The 17,857-nt window shown below is 40.1% G+C and overlaps 1 protein-coding gene across 1 annotated transcript; it reads right to left on the bottom strand.

Annotated features, from left to right (window-relative positions):
- Positions 1-10,070: 10,070 nt before the first annotated feature.
- On the bottom strand, positions 10,071-16,899 carry LOC140234252 (multiple coagulation factor deficiency protein 2 homolog). Its single transcript, XM_072314316.1, has 3 exons — positions 16,799-16,899; positions 13,273-13,496; positions 10,071-11,167 (listed from the first exon to the last, which is right to left on the bottom strand). Exons 1-3 carry the CDS (start codon positions 16,805-16,807, stop codon positions 10,870-10,872), a joined length of 531 nt encoding a protein of 176 aa, XP_072170417.1. The 5' UTR covers positions 16,808-16,899; the 3' UTR covers positions 10,071-10,869.
- Between the last annotated feature and the right edge of the window lie 958 nt (positions 16,900-17,857).

The raw sequence follows: 17,857 nt of genomic DNA, 5'->3' as shown, positions 1-17,857 counted from the left end.
AGCGCCATGCTATTTTTGTCTGTTGATCATCAGCTTACTCTTTAATTTAATTTTTTTGTTGTAATAAATCTTTTGTGAGTTCAAATATTTCTTGAAACTTTTTTTTTTCAGAGGCAGAGATATTAGTAAGAGTTGTTTGTATGTTACTTCAGAAGTGGAACAGCTTTGGAGATAATCTTGTTACTGATTCTGATGTGGTGATGAAGTACAATAGGTGTAAGCGTAGGTAATGCCCAAAGGGCCATATTCTTCCACCTCTGTTCGCTTCTTTTTCACATCAGTACGGCGTGCCAGGTGAAGCGGAGCTTCTGTGTATCCAACAGAAAAAAAAAAAACACACACCTAAAAAACACTTAAACACATGCACACATACATGCACACACATACCTTGAGTATGGGTCACATGACTCAAAAGTTGTAGTCTTCATATCCAAAGCATTGTGGGTAGTGATGGAAAAAAACGACAACAACTATTGATTGGAAACTAGGCTGCTCAGACAATCCGCATATGGTAGATGGTTGATTCTTGGGCATGATGTAACATTTTTCATGAGCATGTAATCATTTCATCTGAACAGCAAAATGAAAGGTATCAGCGAGAGGAGAAGGATAAACCAAGAATGACTTTGATTGTGGCAGATGAGCGAGGGACAGCTTTTGGATGGAATCCTGATTCATTCTATTTTAATTCAGTATGCTATCTTAGGGTAATAGTTACATGGGGGGGGGGGGGTAGTTGGGGGAAGGAGGACTTGCTGTAGAAGAAAACCACACCTGCACTTTTGATGAGTTAGGGGTACTTGGAGTTGTGTTGCCTGTTTTTTTGTGTCATTTATTACAACATATTTATTTTTGCGATATATTCAGACGTCCTAGCCTCATTTTGCCCAAGGGCTAAAGAGACAAGACTGCTAGATAAAATGTGTATGCTGCATGACGGGTGGCTATTCTGTGGGCTGATGGCACTACCTTTTATCTTTAGCTTGGGACTGCTTACTGTCACATTTGCATTTCGCTTCTTGGTGAGCGTTGTTGCGCAAGTGTTTTCTTTTCTATCCTAGTAACAGTTATGCTGCTTGCAGTTGGAATCAAGGGTGGACAATCCCTAATGGATGAATTTTGAAATGGATGAAAGTGTTTTGGGTTTTTTTTTTAAAGCAATCCTGATCAATCTATCTCAATCAATGAGACGGTTTCCTTGAAAATGATAGTACTGTCGCTGTTCAAATGTAAATCAGATATGTATTGTATTCAACAAGGGACACTGCATGTATTTTGATAGAGGCAGAAGAAATGTGCTTTCTTATTGAAGTACATTTCAAACATGTTCTATAAGGAATCTGTGACGTATTTGATTTTCCCTCCTCTTTATGGAGAATTGTCAACCTTGTAATTGTCGTGCTCAAGTACTATTAATTTTTTTCTTAGATACAAAGTGTATTCGCTAGTTTTCTGTACATTAATTAAAGCGCCTATACAATGTGACTGTAACTTTGTATTAAAGATAATGGAATATTATTGCTGATATTGTGAGGAATTGGTTTTGGAGATGGGTCTGAATTGCATGTGTGTGTGTGTGTGTGCGTGAGTGTGTGTGTGTCTAGCAGTGTACATGTATGTATGCTGTCTAACAAGTCTCACTTTTAATTTTCACTGGCCGTTTTGCATTTGTCCATGTGTGTGTATTTTTGTTGAGGCGTTACTACTAGCATTGATGACTTGATGTCATCTTCAAAGTGCTCTGTTATGAGTAGATCTGGCAAAAAAGAAGACGAAAGAGATAGAAAATAATGGCAGATATAAACCTAGCAGCTCCAAAACAGAGTGGGAAAAGAGCAGAGAGCAGATGCCTTGTAGAATAGAACTGTCAATGATGTTTGGACTCCACTCTTGGTTCAAGGATACTTGTGGGATGCAGATCGTGTTATGTAGCAATGTCAGCACAACCATTTCATCAGCCTTGCCTATAATGTAGTATTCAGCGCATAGGATACGTGGAGTGATCGTCATGATGTTACCTTTATTCTCAGTTCAAGCTTGACATTCTTTCGCCGGATTCGCCCATCTGATTAGAATATTAGGCTCTATTGCATGCAAAAGGTCTAGTCTTCTTCTCGACTTCATGGGTTTTCTAATGGCATGATGGATTATTCTCATCTCAGAAGCAAAACAATATAATATCAAGATGCTGTGGAGTGCATAGATATCATAATAGGTACAACATTCATGTGCTAACCTAATTCCTTGTTAAAAGATTAATTCCACCAACTCACCTCATATAGCACCAGCACTGCAGTGTGTTCTGTCAGTTAATTTGCAGATTTTTGTGAGAAAATGCCAAGTAATTGGGGTATTTTCCCCTTTGTTTGATTACCCCCTCTCCCTCCCCACATTGTTTCTGTCAGCAAGATATTGTTTAATTGTTCACCTATGTCAACATTAGATTTCAATCTTCAATTACACCCCCCCCCCCCTTAGTAAATTTATATACAAGGAACAATAGATAGTGCTTCAAATAGAAAATACCCCTAGTGCTTTAATGATCATTTTTTAGTTTATACACATTGTAGTTTGACTTTTTGATGTTGCTTTCCTTACATGCATGCACCAGTGCCAAAGCAATCAGTGCATCTGGAAACAATTTATATGCCTGGCAGCTGGCATAGAAATGATGATGTTGTGGAGATGCACTCTGCTTTCGACATCATGCTATGTTATTCATGTCGGGAAGGAGAGGCTAGACTTATTTGAAGGCAGTGACATTTGTCAAGTTGGCAAGATCTATATGCTGCTATACTCGTTTTTCTCATTCATATTGGTAGATATAGGAAGAAGGTACATGCCAATCACAGGAAAGCATAGATACTCTAAGATGATGTTGGTGGTGGTTGTTGTCCATTAAGGTGTATTCATGTACACTCTGTACGCTACAACAAATTACCACAAATATTTGGTGTTTATTGAGATATACGGTTGACTCTTACTGCACTGGGTAGAGCATGATGTTAAAAATGGCAATGGCTATATTGATTAATAGTGATGATGATGATAATGATGACGATGATAATAAGAAGAACAATAATGTCATTTTATTATCAGTATTATTGTCATCTTCATTATCATAATTATCAGTGATGATATTTATACAGTAGTTGTCATCAGACACTTCTGATTTTGGATGTTCTTGGTAGTATTACCCCTAACCTAGATTTTCCCGATCACCCCAGTTCAGTGAGGGTGGAACCTGGTATCTATTCATTTTGTTGCCATAGAAACATCTTACAGATAATAAGTTGTTATTCCCAAATCACCAATAAATGTACCAGTCTGGGCAGAGACTAGCACACTTCACACTTGAGGCATCTGCCTACACATCCTATCCGTTGGTAGCCTTTGTAAAAGGCCTTTTCACTGTATTAATTGAGAAGCTTTTTTATGGCTGTTTAGCTCACTCGCAATTGTTTGCACTTATAAAACAGTGTAAGGGCTTTTAAAGGCTTACCCATTGGCTATGTATAGGCACAAACAGACAGGGACTTAAAACTGCTGTAGCTTTGTACTTGCCAGTTAAATGTAGTCAGAGAAAAAAAGGAGAAAAAAAAAGCAGCCAAAAGCCCCAAAGCCAGATCAAAACAACTTTCTTTCTGAGATTGAAAAGACTTTCCTGGCACACCACCCAAGAACCAGCCACCAAGATGTGGGCCGTCAGAAGTGCATGTGCCAGAGAACACAATCTGAAACTTTGTATTCAGGCCAGACTTTGATTGTCCCATCTCTTTGTATTGACAGTTGCTATGGGTATAACCAAAGTATTCAAGTATGATGTACTCACAACTGGGGAATCTCTGCACTGGTCATTTCGTTATGTGAAACATCTGGAGGCCTTATCACTTTACTTGTATGTAGTAATGCATCGTGCATTCTAACTTAATCTTTTGTAAATATATTCTAGATTCACAATTTCAGTGTTCTTGTTTACCCTCTTTCTTTTTCTCCCTTGGCGAGGTATACCCACTGGATGTTAAATCCATTTATTTATTGGCATGCTCTTGTATAAAGGTGAATACCTCTTGTTTATCACACCTCCCCGTATGTTTGTGTATGTACACGATTAGCTGTCGATAGTCTGTGGTGATGTAATGGTTATGGACACCTTACCACATAGGTGGTAAACAGTGCAAGTACTAGGGGAACTCACACTTTTATTTTCAAGATATTTTGTAATGATGTTTGTGATGGGATTTGCTGTCAGTGACATGTGTGTTCCATTCTGTAAAGACAAAACGTTTCTTTTGTCTTCAGCTCAGCATGTTTTGTATTCAGTGATTGAATGTTTGAAGTACTGTGAGCATTTTTGTAAACTTGGATCAATATTGTAAATTTGACTTGGTAAATGTTGCAGTAATACTGAAGGGAGAACAAGTTTCTGTTCGTTTTCAGTCAGTTTTTTATACAAATGATGAAGGAAAATTTGGCAGTCTGCAACTTAGAAATGAAGGAAAGTGAACAAGTATAAAAGGATTGTACTTACATTGCACTAAATCATCGATGAAATGGAAGCAAAATTTATTGCTTTGGGATTATAGTTTTAAGGTGTATTTGACATCTTATGCATTGTCGTAAGAATGCATTAACAAGGAAGGGAAAGTGATACACTACGAGGGTGTCAATTTCTTGTAGTTGGTCATTAGATAATGCTTTGAAAAACAAGATAGATGGCTGATCAGAGAAGACTAGATCCAGAACATAAACCAATTTCTAAAATTGAATGAAAAAACAAATTGAAGTTTTTGAGGATTTTGGACTGTATTATGCTTTTTCTGTCTGTCAGTCAACGTGTGTTGTGTGTGTGCGTGACAGAAATTAAATAACTGGAGTTTGTTTTTGTTTTTTCTGGAGTTGATCTGAAAATGAGAACACATAGAAAACAAAATGGTGTAAATAGAGCTTTCCTGCAACCTTATAATCTCGCTTGTGTATCCCAAACCTTGCTATATGTATGCTAGTATTTGCGACCGAATGTACTACTCCATGAAATCCTAGCTCCAGTACCAAAACCTCTGTTCTTGAGTTTCTCTTAATCACTCTGTCTCTAACACTGACCTGTACATACAGAAATGATGAAATGTGTAAAAAATAATCATATGAGAAGATCAATACTATTTGTTAAATAAATCAGACAAAATACTTCTATCACAAGTTTGCCAAGTTTTTGCTCTTGTCATTGTAAGTGTGTGTGTGTGTGTGTGAGTGTTGGATTGTGGTTTGATGAGAGAAAAAAAAAAGACCACAATCACGAGATATGTATTCATGTAGGGAGATCCATTTCTGTTTACTTGTACCCGATACAGAATCAAATTACCTACACAAATGCATTAAACAATACTTCTGAATATTGAGCTCTTCATGTGTTTGCATGCTTTACCACTCAATGTTCACTTTGACAATCATAAATGGCATGAAATTAATCAAATGGTAGACTTTTTTTTCCCCCTTAAATCAAACGTGGAACGAGAAAGTAACAGAATTGTTACTGCTCACCTTGTGCAAATGAGATGAAGCAATAGTTGCATATATTCAGCAATGCATCTGTTAGTTTGTTGAAAGAAATACTTTCAAAATCATGTCTTGAATAATCATTGAGTACAGTGCACTCCTATTATAACAAACACGGTTTATAACGATATTCTGGTTACAATAAAGTAAAAATTCAGGCCGCAACAATATCCACGCTATGTTTTTTTGTTTATTTGTTTGGTTATACCGAAATTTCAATACATGTATAACGATAGATAACTGCCGGTCCCGAGGACTTCATTGTAACGGGAGTCTACTGTAGCTTAAATAATGTAATAATAATAATAATAATTGCGTTTATATGGCGCTTCATACTGGCGTTTATAAGCGCACTTGTGCTATTCATACAAAAAGACGAGAAGACTAGAAAACTAGAAAACACAATAACATTAACAAAACCAGCATATTTACAGTAACAAAAGGAAAAAATATATATATATATGATGCAATGATCCCCCTCTCCATGTGTCATAATTTTAAAGCTCTACTAAGATATTACAACCCTACAACTCTACATCATTCCTGAACAATAACAATAGACTAATGCCAATACAGGGAAACCTTGTTATAACAAGCTGCTTGGGATTACTGGCATTTCCACGTTATGCCGGATATCTTGTTAATTAGGATGAAAACAAAAGAATACAAAAGGAATGGAACTTTGAAAAATAGCCTCATTGTATCATGTATCTTGCTAAATTTGACCTCAGTATAGCAAGTTTCCACAGTAATAGAATTCTCTGTGTTTCGTTTCCAAACAGTTATTTCAGCAGGTCAGTTGGAGATATGTAGGGCAGTGACATCTCATCCCTCAAATGTGACTGACCAATATTTGTATCACTGTTCTGTCAAAATTGTAATTTGTAATTTCCTTAGTTTTGTCAGTTTCTTCCACTGCTCTGTTTATGAGATTTCACTCCATATATAAAAGTCAACATGAAACTGAAGTGGCATTTCACTTCCGCATTTGACTTGCATGATGTAATGAATGCATGTTGTAATTTGGTCAAAGAACTTCTTTCAACTTTGGCAGTTAATTTGATCTAAATGGTACATGTACAGTGATTTGGGCTCATGCGGTGCTGGCGGTGCTGAAAAAAAAAAAAGCATTGCCTTTTTCTTTTGTAACTGGAATGGAAATGAAAGATATAGTCATAAACATAAACACATACACATACACACAAAAATAAAAACAAACTACTCTACTCAATAAATGCAACTTTTTTTTTTATACCTTTCGTTAACCTCATGGGCAACGTAAAGTATGTCAATGCAGAACATCTCGACCAAAAGCTTCAAACCAAAACAGAAACTTTAAAAATCTCTTCTTGCTCTGGAATGTCGTCATCATTGCATCAGAATAATGCTATCAATTAGTGGACAAATCTTAAGAGCTATGAATATCAAGAAACAAGCAAGAATAAATCTCATTTGCAAATATTCAAGTTGAAGATCTGAAAAAGACTTCAGTACACGTCACAAAATACCATATACACAGTATGGTGTGTAACAATGTGATCATTTTCTGATCTCAGTCTGTAAAATCGGTGTGCTGCTAGATTTATAATTTGATTCAAATATACATACATGTAATCACAAATCTAGGGACTACCTGAATGACAGGCTCGTGCTGCTACAGCACCCCATCAGAGATTAAAGGTGCATAGTCCTGGTAGTGTAGATGGCGCTGTTGATGATACTGCCGATCACCATTAGCATTGATACGAAGAATGCCGAAGCTGAGCTGTCATCAAGAGTAAAGCACGTAGGTGTTGCTAAGTAACGTTGCGTTCGTTGTCTTCTCTGCGCATCATGCAGTCTGTAGTAATGCCAGCATGCATGCATATGTGCTTCTTATTATGACATCACAAAAAAAGTTTGCAAAAGCTGTCATCCCCCTCAGCCGAATCATGAGCCGAACTGTGATCGGACCACTGACTACAGTGGATCGGACTTCTTCTGACTCGGGGAAGTGGGCCACAGTGTAAGCGCCAAAGAGGAGTCGATAGCATAGGTCTCTAGGAAACTTGCGCCATGCGCCCGCGTACGCATTTGACTAAAACACCGGGACCATGCACCTTTAAATCCGATGGCCAGGCAAGTTTGAAAAAATAAATAGAGACAGAAAGACACAAAATTTATACATCTTTTAATAAAGAATTTAATGTTATTCTTTGGATGTGACACGCATACATAATTCTCAAGTAGTGATGGCAAGAAACAAGGAAATGTGATACAAAGGCACTGTCATTACGTATCCATGATATACATGTACACTGCACACAAACATACCATGGCAGAGCATATCATGTCATTAAGGCACTGTTGGAACAGATTAATGATTAATAAGTAGTTGCTGACAAATTCAAACCTGATGAGTATGATGGAAATTCACGAACAATTTACACCACAACAGCATGCACTGCGAACATCGCTACAAATATACTTCCACTGCCCTATCAACTACACTGGACAATGCACTACTTGGTACATGTATTCTGAACCCATGTAAGCACAGCATCTGTATCCAGACCAGATTCAACTGAGTGTAAGAGAGTATCAGTAATCATCCTTGGTGACATTTCATGAAATGTGTTCCTGCTGATACAGTACATAATGTGTAATCACACGGCTGTTGTGTCCACGCTTCATCCTGTAGAAATGAGTATAACCATGCTTGACGTCGCTGGGGCGACAAGACATCATATCTACAAAATGTTAAATGTTGAGTGAAGCAAAAAAACATGGCAGCCAAAGTTCTAAATCAAATGGGATGCCCTTTCATTTGACATGCCATGCTATGGTGGCTTCATTTTTTGGGTAAGACAGCTAGGAAAGTCATTTCACCAAAATTTAAGATACAAGGTCTTGTCACCCCAGCAACGTTGAGCATTTGAGAGCTAGCATCAATACCAGAGACTACAGACACAGTCTATCAATTTTTTTGTTTCATCCAATTACTACATTAATATATTCTTTTATTCCACAGATATGTCAACATCATTAATTTGTATGTATATATGCATACATGTACCCTTTTATCCACAGACATATTGTTACATCTCATGCATTTCCACTGTTAGGCAACCTCAATACCATAAACAGCATAAATATCATCAATCAGTTATACCTACATAATTGAAAAACAAAACAAAACAAAACAACAAACAAAAAGAAAACAATTTAAGAATATGCACATATGAAATGGCAGGTAAAGGTGTTTCCCGCAAGTGGGGGCAACATCTTTTTCTACCCTCCTTTCATTAAACTGGAGCATCAATACACAGTAACATGAATTTCACTCTAGCTGATTTTGAAATGAGACCAAAAATGGCAGCTGCAGAACCAGTCGGTAATAACCTCCCCTTCATGAAGTTGACAGATTTAATTAGTCATTCACATGTACTCTTTTACCTTACACAAGCATACATTGTAAATACTCCGTTTTGTGCAATACGAGTTTAAAATGTTAATTTTCATCACCTGAGGTACGTGCAGAATAAAAAATAAAAGAAAACAAAATCCCTTAAACCCTTCTCACATATATGATTAACTTACTTGTACCAAGAAAATCAACCTAAGCAATAAATCTCTCAGCCACAAGTATTCAAGACAACAGAGTAGAGCAGATAATCAACAACACTTTCACAAAAGAAAATCACTTTTGATTTTGTGTTTGTGAGTGCTTGCCCTGTGTACGAAAGGCACCATCATGTAAAGCACATCTCACATCTCTACACGTGAGTGGGATATAAAAATTGGAACTTTGTACCAGTGAGTAAAACATAATAACTTATGCAAGCTACTGTAAAACCAGAATAATTCCATGCACATGAAGCCAGCTTTCATGAATTTCGTGAGGAGCCAAGATTTGCGAAAGTACTGCGCCAGTTTTCGTCTACACAATGCATTGAATACCAGTGCCAATTCGCGAAAGTTTCATGCTGCCAAACAGGCCGACTGCCCCAATTCACGAATGTGATCCATGATGACTGGCTGCTCAAAGATTTGCAATTTAAGTAGTGATGACTGAATGTAATATGACAGACTCATTCTCAATATGATTACAAAAAAGGCAAACATTAATACATTTGTAAAATGAGCACTTTCTTTCACAACTCGCACATTGAGAAGCACCGAGATATAATGTGTTATCAACTTTCACTTTCATTCGAGTTCTAAAACAAACATGAAGCATAGAATCAAATAATCTTGTAAATGTACTAAAATCAACTTAGTAGATCACAAACAAAATTTCATATACTGGTACGGCTGATTGTCGCTTGAAAGGTAGTGGAATGATTTTTTTTTTTCTTTTTAATATTCATGATTTCAAGACATTCTACTCAATGCTGACTGATGCTCGACTGTATAATTTTGTCAAAAGTCCTCATAGTTTCAGCAAGTTTGAAAGTGACTTGGGTCAGGAAGTATCTTGAAGATGAGATCTTAGACCCCGTTTACAGTGCAGGGCTGGGCCAAGCCGCGGCCAAGCCGCGGCCGAGCCGCGGCCGACCGCGGCCTCAATTGCGGGGCCAAGCCCCACAATTTTGTCCGTTTACACTGCCGGGCTCGGCCCGGCTTTTCATTCAAACCTTTCAATATTTTGTCGTAGTGGCGCTCTGCTTGTAAACAAATGCAATTTAGTATAGTCTGGTTTCCAGACCCTTTGCCAACTGGACTCCGCGACCTTTGCCAAAGGAAAAATCCTTTGCAGGACAAAACCACCTTAAACTATACTAGTTTTCGACGTTGAGGGCGTTAATATCCTGAATAGCAAAACAGTACGGACAGAGGGTCTGGAAGCCAGACTAAATTTGGTACCGCATTTGGCCCAGTTTGCGTGTACACTGAGAAAAGACCGGGCTCGGCCACGGCTCAGCCACGGCCGAGACCACCTCCAGAGCGTGGCCAAATGCGCGGCCAATTTTGGCCCCGCATTTGGCCTTTTACGCGTTTACACTGAAATGAAGGCCGGGCTTGGCCGTGGCCGAGCCTGGCCTTTTTACTCACTGTAAACGGGGTCTCAGGAGACGAGATGGGAGAGAACTTGAAAGGCACGATCCCTCTGGCACCCCTTTGGAATTGAGGCACAAAAGTGGCAAAGACTTGGTTAGTTCAAAATGTGAATAAGTTTTGACATCTGTGCTGTTTTAGTCCAATCCAGGAGGAGAAATTCATGCTGTTCTACAGCTTACCCATGACATACCCCTTTTAAAAAGAACCTAGAGCTAGTGTTTGTACACTTTAAATCAACCTTGAAGCAATCAAGCAGGAATAGGAATGGGGACCTCAGTTGACCTGTGTGGCAGCGTATTCAGGGTAGTCAATGTAGCCGTCCTGGTTTTTATCATCGTCACGGAGGATGGGGTCGATCAGGTTGACGAGGTCGTCCTCCTGCAGCGGCTCGGCCGACGGTGACCCGTCGTGGTGGTAGTGAGTCATGGCGTTGAGCAGCTCTAGGCCATCAAGGCGGTTGTTCTTGTCGTAGTCGTGGATCTTGAAGTAGTACAGCTGCAGCTCTTTCTCCGTCATTTCGCTTTCTGGCTTGTCGAGGTCGATGTAACCGTCAAGGTGCTCTCGTATGTGGCTATGTGCAAGATAAACGGGACACATACATAAACGGAAAAAAAGACCTCATCAAAGCCAGTGTAATAGTTTATAAAAACTCGACACAAAGCTAAGCATGTACATGATTTGAATACTTTCATGGTACGCATGAATATGTACAAGAGACGTCTTTCTGGGAGCAGGTTTTTTTTTTCCTCCACAATTAAATGAGAACATGAATAGCCTCTTGATCCCACATGCTGACATCCTTGTTATTCACCTGACAACAGTTGATCAAGTTGATACCAATATGGAAACATATTAATGAATGGCAACATAGAGTGTTACTGACTTAAAACAGCACAACATGCAATGCTTTGGAGTATAATCTGCTCACAACGTAGAAATGTGTGCAAATACTATTTTCCACTACCTGGCTATGCGTAGGTCTGAAGTGTCCAAATAAATAAATAATTGCACTACTAAGTTGACCACTGCATACATCACTGTCTTTTCCTCTGTCATGATAGATTTGACACACTTGAAGGTTGACAACATACATTTGCTACAGGCGAGTACCATGGTAGACATCACACAAAAACGTCAGTGTTACATTGCATGCCTAATACACTGTACATCTCCACCGTCACATCCTAAAAAGTTATGTATCTGTATCACAGATTAACCATGTACATCAGGAAATATTTCCGCATTTCTGAAGTCATGAGTTTATACCTCCTCCTTCCATATTTACTATTACTTTGGTTGCTGCTAATTACCTGTAATATCAGGGTGCACAGCTATGTCTGCATACACTTGATCTAAAAAACTTCTTCACGTTATGCAGGCAAGATTGTTGTAATCACAACTTCACACACACACACACACACACACACACACATTTTGAGGGCAAGATTGTCGTAATCACAAATACACACACACATACACACACGTTTCCAGGGCAAGCTCGATGTAATCTTAAATACACATATACACACGAACACACACAAAATATATAAACATTAAAAAATGTGATGTAGTACAGTAGTTTCATACAAAAGTTGAGCCACTATAGTTTTTTTCCTTTTCTTTTTCCTGTTCTGGGTAAAATGTGTGAGTATGTACTTTCAGAAACTCATATCTTCCACCTAAAAAAACAGAAAAAAAAAATCCAAGGCTGTCAAATAGCTCTTCATCATGATGCCCTGAACTCCACCTTAAGTCCATATCCCTCAAGAATGGGAAAACAAGGAAAGAATGCCATCCCAATCAAAGCAGTCTCTTCAGAAAAATCTTCTAGCTAATATCACTGTCACTGTCATCATCCGATCCCCTAGAGAACTCTATAGAGTCGAGGTATCCGTCCCGATTGATGTCATCGTCAGCCAGAATGCTGTCACTGTCACTGTCATCATCCGATCCCCTAGAGAACTCTATATAGTCGAGGTATCCGTCCCGATTGATGTCATCGTCAGCCAGAATGCTGTCCACTAGTTCCTCCAGCTTTTCCTCTGACATGACCACTGCCCCTTCCCTGGGGTGCTCTGCCACCCACTGCTGGTCTACGTGGAGGATGGAGTGCATCAGCTCCAGGCCATCCAGCCGCCGGTTCCTGTCGACGTCGTGCGAGTGGAAGTAGTGGAACTGCAGCTCGGAGGGAGCCATGTCTGTTGCCATGGCATCAACATCCACCGTCCCCTCCAGGTGCTGCCTGAGGTGGCTGTGTCGAGGGGAGGGGGTTTGTGAGACAGTGGAAGCATGACAGGGCAACCACATTCATGGCAACCACACTGGTATGTGCACACTCTTATTTTTTGTTCTGCTCATAATAGCTCCATGCAACAGCAGCAGAATTGAAACTTCCGCAGAATTTAAAGAGGTGGACCACCTTGGCAATAAAAAAGATATTTGCTTTGCTTTTGTAGCACACAACAGACCCCTAAGAAATACAGGTACATGTACATGATCGCCAGACACTCATTATATACAAGGAATATGCATGTAGTGAGTTTATTCATTCTAGATATTAGCTAATGAACAACCATATCCACACATACTAGAGTCTATAGAGGTTGTTCTCAAATTACATAATTGAAAACCTGTTGCAAATAGGTCAATAATTTTTTTTTTTTTCTCCACACTCACTCTCGATCTTGGATATGTGCCTTGTCCTTGATGAGGCTGGAAGGAGGACCGACTTTCAAATTCTGGTGTCCTCCCTGCTGGAATTGATGAACTTCGTTCTGGACCTCTTCACCAAACGTGCCTCCAAGATTCTGTGCCACTGCAATAGCCGCGTTGATGAGGCAAATGGACAAGAGAGAAAGCCACTGTCGATGCTTCTGAATGCTTCCCATGGTGGAATCCTTCTACGAATGCAAGTAGGAAGAAACATTTGATAGTCATTTACTTTGTGGAGTTAGACATCAATGCAGTAAAACACCGAATAAGGACTGACTTTCTTGTTTACTGCAAAGCCAGTCACATGACTGCACAAACATCATACTCCCCTGTCCTCACTTAGTATGAAAGGATGCTCAAAGTATTGTTATGATGAAAATAAGATGTTCGTTACAGAGTAGAGTAATAAATAGTACCTACAGCAAATGACATGGTCATGGTCGTTGTTCTATTGCTTCTTGACTCGATCATTGTTTTGCTGTTGCTATCGTTTGTTATCAGTTTTTTTAGTAATAATTAAATATATTCCAATCCCCAAAGAATCAAAAACCTTAAAGCATAGTCCCATATGCACATTTTTGTTCTTTATGCGAAGTTCTGTAAGAAGAGGGGTGAAGGTTTCAATGCATAGAGATGATGTGTTACTGTTAGACACGTACTTAGCTAGTACATTGTGCCGTAGTACGCGAACCATGGCATGAAGACTGTGTGTATAAATGGTACAATGGGAGGTAAATAAAAATCTCAGTTTTTTTAGTTAAGGCTATCCTGGGTTTTAGGGGGCTAAATTATTTTACACTTATAACTTCAGCACAGCCCCTAACCTGTAAACATTAACCCTAAGCTCTAACTGACCCAGCTATTACAGGGAACTCGAACCCAAATTAAAGAGCAATGTGGCTTGAGCGAAAGCAGCAGCATTAGAACACATCTGTGAAAGCTTGAGGAAAATCGGACAATTGATGCAAAACTTATGAATTTTTAAAGTTTTGATGTTGGAACCGCTGGATGAGGAGACTACTAGAGATTATGACGTATCAGCGGATAACAATTTATACAAAAGGAATTCCACAAAAATTCTCTTTTCTAGCATAATGAAAGAGCACTCGACTAACCACTTTCAGAAAGCAGGGAGAATGATTGCTACTTAACATATATATGTCAGTATCAAGTTGATGCAAAGTGTAATTTTCATGAAAAGTGAATTTTTGTGGAATTCCCTTTATATTTTGTTTATACTGTTGTCCACACATTCGTTATAATCTCTAGTAGTCTCCTCATCCAGCGGTTTCAACACCAAACTTTGAAAATGTATAACTTCACAACGTCGTTTGTCCGATTCTCCTCAAACTTTCACTGATAAGTTCTACTAATGTTGGTCCTTTCACTCAATCCACATTTCTCTTTGGGTTTGGGTAAAGCCAACTGAATTTAATCGTATTACCTTCATACATATCACTTAATTTTTTCTTTCTATTTCAGCGGGGGTAAATTGCACATGGCTGTGCTGGTTAGAAGCCTATCAATTTAGCCGCTAAAACCAGAATTGCCAGTTACCGGTACACACTACAGTAAACACAATAAACACTTTTGACAGAAGTTTGAGCATAATCCTAAAGCAGGTCAGATATCGAAGAGTTATTGTTACCTACATACAGTGTACATATACACTGTACATAAGGCAAGGCTATTATTTGGCTGTAATTCAAAGGCTTCTGTCATTCAGCGATAGCAACAAATGCAAGCCTCACTACAACAACGGGATAATGTATGGGGTGGGGTGGGGGGGGGGGGGGGGTGCGACCAGTGCCACAGTATCACTGCGTACATTGTAGATCTACAAGGAGTGATCCCGGCTGGGGTGGGGGGTGGGGTAGAAATATGGCAATACAATTTGCAGTATAGTGAGGTGCTCGCGCCTCTCGTCAGGGGCCCTAATACCGTCACCCTGCTTAAAATTGTTACCAAGCGCACTGAACATGAACTGAATTTATGCCTGGGACTGTGTTCAGTACGCTTGAAACTTGGCAGGGCTACCACAACAAGCAAATTGTGGTGAAAACCAAGGTTTTCTGTGAAAATCTTAAATTTACATTAGGAATAGGCCCTACGTGTTATGTATCATCACGATCACCCACACGCAGCTTTTACGTGTATAGAATGTCTATGGGAGCATCATGGTCACCCGCACACGTCTTTTAGGTGCTCTGTCTATGGGAGCACGGGTGACAAGTAGCAGTTGGCGCACAACTATCATAGTATTCCACATCGTTCGCGTTTGACGACGATAGCCGCAAATTTCCGGTATCGATCAGTGAACTTGTGCAAGTTGTGGTTCTATTGGAATCTTCAGCATTTTTCCTGTATGAGAGTGGGATTTCATGGAATTTCAGTGACGAAATGTACCGTAATTTAAAATTTAGATGCATAAACATTACCTATGACGAGACCTATGCGGGTCACTCATGTAGATCTATCTAGATGGTATCTAGTAGATGTGTCAGTGGCCAGTCAGTGCACGTGCGGTCACATGCGTTGACAGGAAAGGGGCTAGAGATCACACTTAGAATAGTAACGTCAGACAGAAAGATCCGTCTGGGAAAGACTTCCTTTTGAGACAGCCACCCCAATCACACTAGTAGTACTAAATCAGTGCAGATCTGAACTAGATCTATACACAGCCCAGTCGCTGTACGTACGTAGCGCGACACATAGCGTATCAACAGCGTCTGGTCGGGCTATGCAGATCTATACAACTCTACCTAGCCTAACCTTGCTTGCGATAAGCACGGATGCACACACTCACTTTTGGATTTGGGTGGCTGTCTCAAAAGGAACTCTTCTTGGCGTCTTGCCTCCGTCTGTCCCGAGGAGTCTTTTTTTTTTGGGGGGGGGGGGTTTATAGGGACGTTTTTTTTAAGTTTATCGCTCTCCTCCAGAGAGGGGATAGATTATTTTTCTACGTGAAGCCAGACGCAGTCTCCGCGGAACATATCCCCGACGACCAGATACAGACCGATCTTTCGCCTTCGGTCAAGACCATCTGGAGGAGTAATTTACAGTCCAAGCCCGTGCAAACATACGCGTACCCTTACTGAGTAGGTCGTACTCCTAATGGAGGGCCTGAGCTGAGGTCCCATCGGTCATCCACAGCAGCGCAGCGCAGCTGCTACTGCTGGCCTAACTATACACAGCCCAGTCGCTGTACATGGTTCGTCGCATAGCGTAACAGCGTCTGGTCGGGCTACTGCTGGCCGAGCGAGCTGGCTGGCCTGAGCTTAACTGCGACCAGCCCCAATGCGTACAGCGTTGTACGCGTTGGGGCTGGTCGCAGTTAGCCTGAGCTCAAGTTCACTAACACTAACAATGCATGGCTCGCGCAGGTGCTAGGTGCCGAAAAGTGAAAGAAAATCCACCGGCCAAGTCACAACGGACAAAGTGTAGCTTCGTACTGCCTTTTATAATGATGTTCAAACATGCAAGAACTCACCCTAAACATCTAACACCTATAATATTTGCTTCTGATTCTCCAAAAATCCGGTAGACGTTGAATATTTGCTGTCTTCACACTGTTCTGTAGATGCCTGACGTTACAGCTGCAACCTATCATCGGGTAAAGTGTACGTGTACGTGTACGTGTACAATCCATCCACGATACACTTGACTAATTTCCATTCAGCTATGCGGATGACTACGGGCTAGTACCGTAGCAGTTACCGTAGTATTGTAGTAACCGGATGAAGTCAAACACCATTTTAGCTTTCCATAGTCCATAATCAAGGGCGCCGAAAGCTGGTTTTGGGAGGGGGCCCGGGGGGGGGGGGGGGGGCATACTTTTAAATGCTCTAGAAACGCGACTTGTATACCCTGACCTGTTTTCACAAAAAGTCCCTACCGTGGGAGGGTGGTGTCCCCTTCCTACACCCTCCCCGCTCTCGGTCGCTTCGCTCCCTCGCCGAGGATCTCAAACTGTCACATAAAATCAATGTACCTCCGTCGAGATTTTGCCCCCCCCCCCCAAAAAAAAAAAAGAAAAAGAAAAACCCAACAACAACAAAAAATAAAAGTGTCCCGGTTTGCTTGTCCACAATCCATGATAAGAGGAAAAAAGCAGAAGGCAGTAAGTAGTTGACCGAAACGATTTTGGCACTTGCAGATATAATGCCAAGAAGGAAGTATTAGCGCAAATTGGTCAAAATTTAGGCCTATATAATATTGTTATACGTGTACCAATTTAGCACATTGTCTATGCATCTTGGACCAGGGAGGGTCCCATTTCATTCCCCTGATCTGAGCGATGCACTCAGCTAGTGCAGGGGGGGGGGGATGCGCATTTATGGTCACGGAGGTACTTAATCTTGGTACAGTAATAAGTACAGTACAGTACAGTAATAATATCATTGCTAGAGAGATCAGTGAATACATCCGTGATAATACTTCAGACATATCAATAACTTATAGAAGTAGAACATATTAGAATATAGGCATATTTTTTTTTTCTTTATCTCCTGTTAATGACGAAATTCTCCTTCTCTAAAATGACTTTATG

Source organism: Diadema setosum, chromosome 1, assembly GCF_964275005.1.
Source record: "Diadema setosum chromosome 1, eeDiaSeto1, whole genome shotgun sequence".
Taxonomy (NCBI): domain Eukaryota; kingdom Metazoa; phylum Echinodermata; class Echinoidea; order Diadematoida; family Diadematidae; genus Diadema; species Diadema setosum.
This window is presented reverse-complemented; position numbering and strand designations above follow the sequence as displayed.

Excerpts from the sequence above, each read along its gene's own strand:
- LOC140234252 (XM_072314316.1), bottom strand. Across the intron at positions 11,168-13,272 it reads GCACATATCCAAGATCGAGA|CCACATACGAGAGCACCTTG; the intron begins GTGAGTGTGGAG and ends TCTTGCACATAG.